Source organism: Leptodactylus fuscus, chromosome 1 (assembly GCF_031893055.1).
Source record: "Leptodactylus fuscus isolate aLepFus1 chromosome 1, aLepFus1.hap2, whole genome shotgun sequence".
Classification (NCBI taxonomy): Eukaryota; Metazoa; Chordata; class Amphibia; order Anura; family Leptodactylidae; genus Leptodactylus; species Leptodactylus fuscus.
Window position 1 is genome coordinate 148,977,486 of NC_134265.1, and position 13,364 is coordinate 148,990,849.

At 38.6% G+C, this 13,364-nt stretch overlaps 1 protein-coding gene across 2 annotated transcripts in view; it reads left to right on the forward strand.

The window, feature by feature from the left end:
- PRUNE2 (prune homolog 2 with BCH domain) overlaps positions 1-7,792 on the forward strand; it is a 275,764-nt gene extending 267,972 nt beyond the window's left edge. For both annotated transcript variants that reach the window (XM_075278140.1, XM_075278147.1), the window contains 2 exons: positions 4,543-4,590; positions 7,398-7,792. In XM_075278140.1, coding sequence (XP_075134241.1) covers positions 4,543-4,590; positions 7,398-7,428 — 79 coding nt within the window. In that variant the 3' untranslated portion in view covers positions 7,429-7,792. The remainder of the gene's footprint in view (positions 1-4,542; positions 4,591-7,397) is intronic.
- The last annotated feature ends 5,572 nt before the right edge of the window (positions 7,793-13,364 follow it).

Below are 13,364 nucleotides of genomic sequence, written 5' to 3' on the forward strand. Positions count from 1 at the left end.
GGCCCACGATGCCAAGTGTCTTCTGGTCATTCCCTGATACTGAAGTGTCCTGAGCTCCCAGCAATTACCACCCCTATAACCCTCCCCTCTTCTCTTGGCAATTGCGTATACTGAAGAACTACATAAAACACATTTTTGCAGACTTGTAAATCACCTTGTGTGTGTACAGATGTGTAAAGTGCAGTATATAACAGCTAGCAGTATAACAATGTAATAACATGGTTTATTAGTTCAACGTCAACTATTTTACGCAGTTTTTTTATGGCATGCCGTGTTACATTTTCATTGTGCTCATATTCATGTCATGTCTTAAATATAAATTCTTGAATGCAATTTATGCAGTAATGTGAACAGAGGATACATATTAAAGGGGTTTTTAGAGAGTTTATTATTCAAGATTAAAGGGAATGTGTCACCAGGAAATGATTTATTTCTTTTTATACCACATCTGAATGTAAAAAGTATTTTTTAAGAATTTTTCATATTTTCTATGTCACTATATTTAAAAAGAAAAGTACAAAATCATGCAATTTTTTTAGTCTGGCTGCTAAGCCTAGTAATAGGCTGACACTAGCCAGTCCTGTAAGGGGTTTCTTAATTATGTCACCATTTATTTACTCCCCCCTCTTTTACACAGAGCAGGTCTAGAAAACTCTCCCATAAACCTCAGTGATTTATATAGTACACTATCTGGTTTTAACAAATAAAAAATTGTTGGTGATACATTCCCTTTAAGTGTACTTTCTGATGTTGCGTGGCCCATATTCCTGCAGCATTCAGAATGTATTACATTGGCCCTCTTGTACAAAGTATAGTAATTCACTATGATCTCTCTTGAGGGAATTGGAGACCTAGTCTACATAACTTGGGCATTACTAGCTCGTCTCCATTGGATGCAGCAATAAATTCACTAGAATAACTAGCAGCCTGATTCAATATACATGTAAAATTGTGTCTACCCCTTTAAGTATTTTGTATCCTACCATGTTCCTCTTTCTTTACCATCAGTCACAAACTACCACTAAATTAAATATATTCTATTCTATTTTTCTTCCAAAAAGCTTATGTATTTAGAAATATATATTGAAGAAAAAGGTAATAATAACTGTATACACAAAAGCATGAAGAACTTTTGGCTTTTGTAACCCTTTATTGCCAGAAACTAACCTTCTAACCGGCATTGACAATTCCTTTGGCATATGTAATTGAAGTCACTAACACATTGTTCAGTAACACTCCCTGTCTAGTGGATGACTAGAGCCTTCTCCACCCTGCTGTTGCTTGTTCCAAGCCATTTAGTTGTCAGTGATCCACATAGTCTGCATTCAGACACTGTACACATGCTCTATACCGTACGCTCTTTTTCCAGAGTTATGTCATACTTGTGTTAAAAATGATCACCGTTGCCAGTAACAAGAGCCTCCTTATTCTGTGCAATGATTTCACTATAGCATGAGAATAATATACATAGCATTTTCCTTATATGCACCCCATTTATTATGTCTATAATATGACCACATTTTATACCATCCCTGTTATGAACAGAGCACTGAAGTAAAGGACACTTTGCTAAAAACACTCTCTTGTAGGGAGGCAGAGTAGAAAGCTAAGTTACCTGGTTATGTCTGGGAGACTGTCTGTAAACATTTCCTCTGGCGGTAGTGAAGAAATCGAAAGAAACATAAAAACATATAGAGAAAAAAATAATGGAAACTGTAAATACTTCAGTGCTCATGGAGGGGAAAGAACCTCAACATTAGCAAGATTTATGTCCAAAACATGTCTAGTCTTCATACTGATGCGTAGCAATGACTATATGGTAAGTAAATACTGGGTGATTCTAAAGGGAGAGTGCTTTCAGAAATAAATTATTTTATATACTGGGACATGCCAGCTTTATTGTACTGCTGGAAGTCTAAATAAGATAGAATAGCAAAAGTATTGACCATACATACATATAAGTCCCCTAAATACTGTCCTCTAAAATATTGCTCTAATGACCTATATACATTACAGCTCAGTTTTCTAGTACTATATATTTAAGGCACAACTTTTCAGCTTCTGTATTGCCCTAGTAAGGAAACTGATCCCCTTAAATGAATGACTTGTTAGGCAAATACGCGTGTGCATATTCCGTCGCGGCTGCCACAACGGGATGCCGGTGTAGTGCACGGCATCCCGTCGCAGCTTTCCGCTCCGGATTAGGCCCAAATGAATGGGCCTTTCCTGGAGGGCGCTTTTGTGAGGCAGACACTGCGGCTGATTCAGCCGCGGAATCCGCCTGAGGAAAGGGCAACTCGTTTCTTTTTTTCCACTAGTGGTCTACATAGACCATCATTTAATGACGTGGATTCTGCGCCAAAATCCGCCACCTCTTTCCCCGTGTGAACGGGGCCTAAATCTAATTTAATTAGAGATAAAGCCCTCTAAAATCTTGTATTGGTCACATTTCTTTTGGATCTAAACTTCACTATATATTTAAACAGAGTCACCTTGAATTTCCTACAGGCAGTTTGTCACAAATAGGAATTTTCCAAAGATCAGAAAACAAAGCTGTTTAACTATATCAGTCAAGAGAAACCTACAAATCCATTTCAGAAGTCCTAGAAGATTACTTGAGTCATATTATCCCTATGGAGATAACTGAAATAGTGATGAATCTTTCCAACAGTGGGTGGTCGGCCCAAATGACTAAGTCTGAGGAGTCAAAATATCCAAAATCGGCTTCCAAATAACTTCAAAACCAATATACATGATTTCATAAAAAAGAGCCAGACAATAAGATTTTTAAGAAAATAGTTTTACAGACGGTACTACAATCTAAAAGTGGAATCAACGTGGCTCTTACACTTGCAAAAATGAAAACCTGGATAACCACCAAGATGTCTGGAAATAAGTATTCTAACTACACAGCTTGTATTATAAGGGCTCGTTCACATCTGCGCCCAGGTGTCCGTACTGCAGGTTTCCGTTTCCTGCATAAAACAGAGCAGGAGACGGAAACCTGCAGGAGTCTTTCTCACCCATTCATTTGAATGGGTGAGAAAGATGTCCGGCCGTGAGCGGCAGTGAGCATTTTATGCTCTCCGCCGCGAAACCGGATTTTTTAATCCGGACACAGAGTCGGACATGCAGTACTCTGTGTCCGGATTAAAAAATCCGGTTTCGCGGCGGAGAGCATAAAACGCTCACCGCCGCTCACGGCTGGACCCGGTCTGAGCTTTCCGTCTTCTGGCATGCAGAAGACGGAAAGCACAGAACGGAGACCAGAACGCAGGTGTGAACCTAGCGTAAGTGGTATAAAGCAAGTGCTACATTTCAAAGTAAGAAAAATAGAAATGTTGGAAAATTGGGGTTCCTCTACAATGACTTGTTTAAGACTGATATCCTATCATGGGATGCATTTGGTTGCAATTATTTCAAGTGCAGCCACGTGCTAATAATATAATCACTCTCCACCCCCCTTACCTACTGGTGAGCCAGTGATAGACTTGTGCTTGTACATAGCAGCACATCTGAAGGGGCAGAGCTGTAGGGGGAAAGAGAGGCTAGCAGCCATAACCAGTGATTAGTCAGGGGGTGTGACTCCTCCAGACTACCACAGACTTCCTGAAGGCACTGTAGCTGAGATATAAACACAAACTATAGCTCTCTCCTAATGTCGGCCGTCTGCCCTGTATTCTGCTTTTTTTATCAGTTTTCCTACTGCAAGCTCTACTTCCAATTTCCAGTTCCATTAATGGCCCACAGAATGTATAAGAAAATCTGCTAATGTATCTATTCGAATCAGATGCATCAACAGGCCATATAAGACATTACAGAAGAGTATTGACCTGAATTTACTTGGAATGAGATAGAAATAATGTCTCCTACTCCGCTCCTATTCACTTGAAACCCCCATAAACTTTTGATCCCTCTGTGAGTTCAGCCTATCTTGCTCTACAGGTTCAGCAGAGATTTCAGAGTGACTATCTTCTTAGGAAGCGCAGAGAAGAGGAAAAAGATAAGATATATTACAAAGTTTCTGACATTTGTTCCTACAATTGATCACAATTCAGTGAAAGTTACTGACTATTTAAATAAACGTAGGAATTCTTATTTTTCATTTGGTTTAAAGGTATTAAACCATTCATCATATCTCAAGAATAACTGAACATGACTGAAAAGGTCATCAAATTATATAATGACCAAATCACACATCACATCTAGCCCATAAATACATGCTCTGTATACCTTAGCTTTGTACAGTCCCATGAAAGCATTTCTACATGGTTCCAGTATACTATAGTTAGTTATTACCAGTCTGTTCTATATGTTCATTATGTCATATCGTATCCTTGTGAATCCCATGTAATATATCACTACTACAATGGATTCCTTTCTGTTAACTAACATGGTTTTCGTGATTCATCTTTCATTTTATAGTGTCTGTGTAAAGAAAAAATAATATCTATGGTCTATGCCCAGTATAACATGTGTGCATGAATATCCACTGCAAGTGAATGAAATGCCTTGTCCCTTGTTCTGTTTTATTTCACCCAGGGCTGGATGTTTGCCAATGGAGCCGGAAATGTCTTCTCTGGATCAGGAGTAAGATTCTTTTCAGATAGTTATAATTATCTTCTATTACAAGGAAACTTGCAGCATTGTACAGCAAACATACAAGAATCTAAGTACAAGATACTCTACAGGATTTTTTATAGCCCTCCCAGAAAAGCTACAACAAGAAACATATACAAAAAGACTTAAATTACTCCAGGTTGATATTCTATAGATATTCTACAGATGTAGCAAAATTTAACTTGAATCTGCTAACTTGCTGATGCGTGAAAAAAGCCATTGAAAAAGTTATGATAAAGTATTCTGCAATTGTATATTTAATTTGTGTAAGCTAAGGCCCCACGTATCGGGCCAAAGCAAAAAACCGTGATGGAAATGTATTGCAGCTTTTCCCGCAGCAATTTTCAAAGAAAGTGAAAGTCTTCCTCTGTGGACTTTCTGCTTCAGTTATACCTATAGGGAAACTGCCAGTGTTTCCATGGATATAACTGACATGCTACGATTTCTAAAAACATGAAGGTTTGAGAAATTGCAGCATTTCCACGGCAGGTATTTTTCTGTAATGTGTGGATGGGATTTGCTAGAATCCACTTTGCAGGTACTGTAAAACATCATGGCATTTCTGCCACGGCCAAACAGCGGCAGAATTTAGCCTAGCAGCTTTTTACAGTACCTGCAAAGTGGATGTAATTCTGGATAATCCCATTCACACATTGCAGAAAAAAAATCCACAGTGGAAAAACGCTCACTTTTTGAAAATCGCAGCATGTCAACTATAGCTAAGGAAATGCGGTTATTTTACATACTGGTTTAATAATCACAGAGGAAAACTCTGCAAAATTACAATGAAAAACACATTAAAAAAAAAAAAAAAAAAAAAGTGATACATTTCCACCGCTTTTTTTTCCAAAGTGTTTTTTGACTGTGGCTTGCTTTCATGGTGCTTTAGCTTTAAATAGCTGTTCAGCCTGGGTGCACACTCATGCCAATCTTTAATCGATGACCTAAGAATAGTTCATTATTTAGCCTGGAAACCCTTCATGAGTCAAGTTTAATTTTACTACATCTGTAATAGGTCTGGGTACAGGTAATGTAAGGTGCAAAAGACTGTAGAGAAACCCAAATATCTGGGGAAGTGTACGAGTAAGAATAATGGTACAGATTAGCAACTGGTACAACACAGAAAACTTTTCATTTTCTATCTTGCTTACAAGTTTTAATATTCATAATAATATAGAAAAACATATATAATATACATATATTTATATTCTTATCATGAATATATTAGTGTTGGACATACTTTACGGAAGCAAGATGTAGCATAAACACGGCGATTTTTAAAAACACAAGGTTTTACAGTACCTGCAAAGTGGATGAGATTCTGACTAATCCCATCCACACATTGCAGAAAAATATCTGCAGCGGACATGCTTCAATTTCAAAAACCTCAGCAAATCTCAGCATATTCCTTATACCTACAAAAACACTACAGAAACACTGGTGGTTTCCATATAGATGTAATGGAAGCAGAAAGTCCTCAGAGTAAGACTCTCCAAGTCAGTACAAAGAAATAATGCAGGCAATATTGTGTTTGACCGTGTTGTGGGAATGTTTGCAGTGGGATATGGGGCTGCTAGTTATGTCTATGAGACCTATAGCAGCATATGTAATTTGTGGTGCCTCAGAAGACTGCAATAGTTAACTTTTGTACTAAGTATATGATAATTGTAACCGTTCCTTCAGGCAAGGGAGAAATTAAAGGGACTGTAAACTACTGAGCTAGCCCATCACATATTCATTTCACAAAAGCGTTATTGCTAAAGATTTAGCTGGAAACAAGCAGAAACTTGCCGTAAGGCTGTATTTTGGAATGCTGCCATATGTGCCATTTCAGTTACTGAATAAGACCACGGTATATTTAACATCGTTGTATAAAGGATAGCTGACTATATTTTTAAAGGATTCTATTCTAAAGGATTCAATTCGTAGGTGGTCACCTTCAAAATGTGACCACCTAAGTTATATAGTCAATATGTAAAATCAATATAATTTTCTAACACCTACTGTATATACGATATCAATAACATAACTGACGCTAGGTTCACACCTGCGTTCAGCCTTCTGTTCTGTGCTTTCCGTCTTCTGCATGGGTCCGGCCGTGAGCGGCGGTGAGCGTTTTATGCTCTCCACCGCGAAACCGGATTTTTTTTATCCGGACACAGAGTACTGCATGTCCGACTCTGTGTCCGGATTATAAAACCCGGTTTCGCGGCGGAGAGCCCAAAACGCTCACTGCCGCTCACGGCCGGACAGCTTTCTCACCCATTCAAATGAATAGGTGAGAGAGACTCCTGCAGGTTTCCGTCTCCTGCTCTGTTTTATGCAGGAAACGGAAACCTGCACAACAGAGAGGGCAACGCAGATGTGAACGAGCCCTTAAATGCATATAAAGCAATGGAGAAATCTATTCACATTTCAGGTATAGCACGTATCTGTGATTATCGTTACACTTAGCACAGCATTATAGTCTATGGGGTCTGTGTGCTTTCACTGCACACCGCTTGCAAATGCGTTCGGTAGTCCGTTCGGGGGTCCCCATGTAGACTCCCCAAACGGATTACCAAACGCAGATGTGAACCAAGGGTTAGATAGTATACAATACTCCAATGAAACTATGTTATAAAGTTATGACAAAAACAGACTCAGTTCTTCTGTATCTGTACCCATTTGTGTCGCTGTAACCACCATTATCTTGCCTGACTGCTGTACTGTAATACATGTATATTTTATACACGTGAAACAGCATGCTAACAAGGACACTTTCTGTTTTCCTTAAGATGTGAGAAGAAGTGTGAAGACAATGTATAACGCTTTGGAACAGAGGATCTGAGAATCTTCATGGATAATTTTTGTTTCACTTTGTGGATGTATAGGCCAAGAAATCTTATGTACTTTATTTTTTAAAAGTGTAATTTAATAATAGTACGCATTAAGGAAATCTCTTTAATCCCAAATGGCATCAAGATCAGAACAAGCTGAGTCATTCTGCTTAGAGGGAAAGTGTTGTATAGTATTTCATGAGACTTGCAGCAGAGAAAAGAAAGGAGCCATTTTATTAATACTGACGTTTCGTGTGCCGGGTTTAATCCATTCCTCTGCTGGCATGAGATGCGCCAGAATTATTAAAAGACTTTGATGTAGGTCCTTTACACCAGACAGGGACTAGCACACGTTTTGGCTATAGCTTTTTTTTTTGGTGCAAGTTATTCGATAAAGGCTGGGACTCTATGAAAAAGGAAAGCTCTGCGGACTTTGTGTGAAAAGCACTGCGGTCCGCTACTTGTAGCCTTACAAATGACACAATTGTTGTGCAAAAATGGCGTGCACCAGTAATTGTAACTTTTGTCACACCAGAAAACTGGGGTACAAGGCATGATAAATTGGTTACTGATTGAATATTCGCTGCGGTGAAACATCATAATCATAATTTAAGGCCATGGCCCCACGTTTCAGAAATGCAGTGTTTTTTTTATTGCAGATTTTGCTGCATTTTCTATTATACCTGCAGAAACACTGTTGTTTTCCATATAGGTATAATAGGGGCAGAAAATCTGCAGAGGAAAACTCTGCAAAATTATAATGAAAAACTCTGCAGAAAAAAAGTGTTTTTTCTGCAATTCGCTCCTTGGGACCTTATGCTGCGTTCACACTTATTTTTTTGGTCAGGAATTTGGTCAGGAAACTCAAATTCCTCCTCCTAAAAACACCTCACCATAGGACTGTATGGTGAGGCGTTTTTTGGAGGAGGCATTTGAGTCAGTTTCCTGACCAAAAAACTCTGTGTGAACATTTTCTAGCCCCCATGTGGTTTTATATACTAATGACCCATCCACAGAATAGACCATCTGAATATGATCAGTATTGGTCTGACACCAATCAGCTGCACCCAGACCTGGAAGATGCACAGGACAGGGACAGAAGCAACTCCACTTCTATTCAAGCAATAGGCAGTGGGGTATTGTAACCCAACACCACTGTTATATAGAGGACATGGATGTAGCTCTGCACCTATTACTTGAACAGGAGTAGAGCTGCTTCCAGACCTGTTGAGCTGATCACTGAGGGGCTGGATATCGGATCAGATATTGGTGTTCTAACCTGTGGATAGTATAAAAAAAAACAAAAAAAAAACACAGGGTGGGGTCATAACACTCCTTAAGGCCGGGGCCTCACATTGTGAAAACGCTGTGTTTTGCATTAACTGCAAAGTGGATGGGATTCTGATTAATCTCATCCACAATTTGCAGGAAAAAAATCCACAGCGGAAATGCTGCAATTTTAAAAACAGATTTTTGCAAATCGCAGCATGGTATAATAGAAGCAGAAAGGGCAAAGAGCAAAACTCTTTCTGTGGAAAACGCTGCAGAAAAAAAAAAAGTTTTTCGGCTGTGCCTCACTACACAGGACCTTAGCCTCAGGCCCTTTCTGCTTCCGTTATACCTAGCCAGGATGCCATCCACTTTTCAGGTATTATAATACCCAGCAGTATTCACAACTCCCGGCCTCAATAACTAACATACAATTTTCTAAATAACAATGTTTACCTATTGTAATACCAACAAACAGAGAGCTATTAACGCCTCCATACATGATGCAATCTAATCACAGGCTATACAAAGTGCAAATAATACAGCAACAATATTAATATCAAGATTTCTGGTTGTGGCAAACATCAGATATTAGTCCATGGGCCCCCTTAATAGGGACAGCAGATGTGTTGTGTGATCAGACAGGTTACACATCCCTACACCCAGCCCTTTGAACCATAGTAACTATAGAATTTTCTAAACTTCTTTTAAAGGGATCCAATAAGCAGAGCAAAATACATTGATATAGCTCTTTATTTTGTATTAGGCTAGCGACATTTTACCTGTAACACGGTATATGTTTATGCACATACAAAACCATAAGCCACACGCTGCATGCTAATAGTCTCAGAACCTCATATATGCATATAGAATAAATATATACATTGCTGCTATGTTCATCATTACTCAATTGTTTTATCCACTATTATAAGAATCACTTATTGGAGATACATATGTAGCACTGTAAACATGATCAATCCTTTACAAAGAAGGAAGCAAAACGGTTGCCTTCCATTTATGTACATCACTTATTCGCAGCAGCTTAAATAATATATTTGTTTAATATACCCAGCTCTGTTATGTAATGAGTGCTGCCATTGTCAATGCATTCAATGTAATGTAATGGGAAAAGAAAACGCCCCCACCAAGGTAGTATGTCATGCAACAGTTAAGTTCATCTTTTTTCGCTCTCAGATTCGATTTTTTGAGAAAGGCTCATTTAGTTGTGTTCTATATCGGCTGCTCTACATCCAGTCCCCATTGGTAAAAGTCCGACTCAGTGTTTGGAAATGGATGTGGGTAAAAAATGTTTTTGATGCTTTTCAGGCACCACAACAAAAGCAGAAAACGCGGATCCCCAAGGCTATTTTAAATTCTTCTAATGTGATTTTCAATATATTGGTTGCACAAAACAAGAGGAGGGATAAACAGAGAGGTTACATAAAATAATGGGTTCTGAAAATTGTGACAAACGGGCGTTCACACTACCGTCGGTGTCCGACATGCAGTGTCCGCTCCTAGTGTCCGCTCAAAATCTGTCACGGACACTAGGAGCATGCATGCAGGGTTCTTCTGTCCGCTTGAGAAGTCAGACATCTTCTCTTGCGGACAGGAAAGGACGGGCACGGAGTGCAAAAGAACGCACCCGATGCCCATTCAAGTGAATGACAGGTGTCACGGACACAGCTAGTGTCCGCTGCTAGTGTCCGTGACAGATTTTGAGCGGACACTGCATGTCGGACACCGACGGTAGTGTGAACGCTCCCTAACAATATAGAATTTACAAATATCTAAAATACTCTCATCAAACTGGTATCTGAAACTATGGCTAAGTCAGATCAAAAATTTAACTGTCTCCACTTGAAAAAGTTGTTACATCAAAATAGATTGGTAAAATAAATAAATAAATTGGAACTAGTGGCCAAGCTTCAATTTTCTTACATTTTTTTTAAATTTTTTTCAATACACGTGTCAGAATGTGAGCACTCAAAACAGATCCCATTCATTTCAATGTATCGTTGCACACATAATTTTGCAGCCGCAAAACGACGCGCGTTATACGCCCGTAATGATACATTGAAATGAATGGGATCTGTTTTGAGCTCTCACATTCTGACACATGTATACGTGCCAGAATGCGCGCCTGTAAACTCTGTGTGAACTCGCCCTTATTTTTACACGTGTATTTTGCCAAAATACACGCGCGTTTACTCCGTGTACATGGGCCCTTAGGGTGCATTCACATGGAGGAAAATGGCGCTGAATTTGGTGTGGAATTTCAGAGATGAAAAAAAAGGCTCCCATTAACTTCAATGGGTTCATTTTTCTGCTAGCAGAATATGTTAGCAGCAAAAGGAACCCATTGATTTCAATGTGTAGCAGACTTCTGTTGGTTTAAATTTCAGGGTTACAGTGATACTATGTTCCACATATTCCTCCCACTATGAATATTTTTGGGGTCCTACAAGCTTCTTCTGACTAGGCACTATGAATACAGTAAGATAGATAAACAGATCTTTACTGCCTATATAAGTCATTCTTCATTGTTAAGTGTATTATCTTTGGCACACTAACCTGGCTATGGAGATATAAGACTAGAAAGTAGCTATAAATTGTATTTCACAGGAACTATATTGTCTATGTAGTGACATCATCTTTCTCAATAAAATTTCTACATTTTTCAATTAATTATTTTAGCTATATCAGGAGATATATATTTATTTACTTATTTATTCATTTTATCTTTTCTATAGAAATTTTATATAGGGGAAAGTTTTTACTTTGATCTTTTACTTTGGGCTGGTTCTGCAAGTTCTGTATTTATAAGATGCTGATATTGATGTTTTATAATGTCGAAAAGAGGAGCAGAAAGTTTAAAATGGCCATGGCGCTGTATCCGACTTCCTCTTGCTTCCAGTGTGACACACCTCAAGCATCCAACACATTTTTCTCACATCAGGGGCACTATCTGTAGAACAAGTACCAACTTTTTAAAATTCCCACTGAGGCAAAAATATTACGCTGACCAGACCTCTTGATTCGGGTAGGATTGTTGTTTTGTTTTCTTGCCATGTTCCAATGCATTCAGTAGGAAAATCCACTGCTTCACAATATGGTGGTTCATGGACTGCTTGCAGCAATATAGACTGGTAAACATTGGTTCCACATGCATGGAGCTTTACAGTCAGGCCCACTTGGTCAGATGCCACCAGTTACATAACTAATTAAACATCTGTTTGGATGAGTATTTATAAATTCTTAGATATTTTTAATTATTAATATTCTCTAGTAACAAAATATATTCCATTGGCATATGTGGTTAATTGAGAAATAAGGAATGAGCTGATGACAGGTCTATGACCGGTGGACCAACCCTTTTACCCATTACCTCAGACTAACCAGCGTTCTCTGACTTTCAGACCATCAATTTTGTCCAGTTGTGAAAATATAAAATTAGGTTCAGTGCCAGCATGTTCATGCCTAAGACTTATGCCAGTCTGAGATTTCAGTATGAGTATTTATATGGTTTCAACAGATATAGTATTTATAGACTTCTGTTGCTGTAATGGTTTACATAAACAGCCGACCCTGTTATTAACTCTGCAAGATCCCCAGCTGACCCTGAAGACTTACTCATCCTGACCTTACCGTCTAATGTAATGTGTTATAATGCTGATCATAGGAGCTAAGGAAGCAAGAGAAGATTGCTTACATGCAATATGATAAAAGAACCCTGTGTATATATCTCTTATTCATAGAGGTTTATTGCGGAAAGTTCTCTTGCTCTCAACATTTCAGATAAGAGGTATCCTATGGAAAGCTTAAATACATGTAGCTATACTGTGTGCATACTGTATATGTGCACTTAGCCTAATGCATATGCAGAGAAAAGCTTCTAATGGATCTGTTAATATTGCCATAGACTCCCATTACAAGAGCCCTTGTAGTCTTCGTCTGGCGCGGATATATCAGCAGAACATTACTGAAAGCAGCAGACAGAGCAGAGGCAAAATTAGGAAGAATCTTGGTTCTTCTACAATCCAATATTGTTCCAAGGATGTGGTTAAAGATTCAGAGAAACAACATGTCCCAACATCAGAACATTCATTACATCTGCATTCATTAATTGTTAAGCCATTTTTAGACATTGTTTAAGCATTGGACTGGGTTGCCTTTATCCATTCAAAGGTCTCCTAATATGCAACCATATCCTGGCGTGGATATTTAAAGAGATATGCCCTAAATGTCTGATAGATGCAGAGCAACAGTTAAAGATAGGTTCACACTAGTGTTTAGTCTACGTTCAGAGATTCCATTCCACATTCTGCTTAAAAAATACGAAGAGAAAATTCTTGTAAGCAGAAATTTTTTCTCTGCATTTTTCGAGTGGAAACCCAGTGGACCCTATTATAGTCTATGCAGTCCGTAGGTTTCCATGGGTAACCACTTTATAAGCAGACTGGGTTTCTGTTTTTCAGGTCTGCAAGTGGAGTCAAAGAATGGAAACCCGAATGCTAGTGTGAACCTAACATCACTGTTTCTGTAACTTCCATTTATTTCTATGAGGATTGCAGAAACAGTGTAGCTCAGAGACTTACACTGTTTCTGTATAACCCGACCATTGCTTACAGTCAATAGACACAAGGTAAGGAGGAG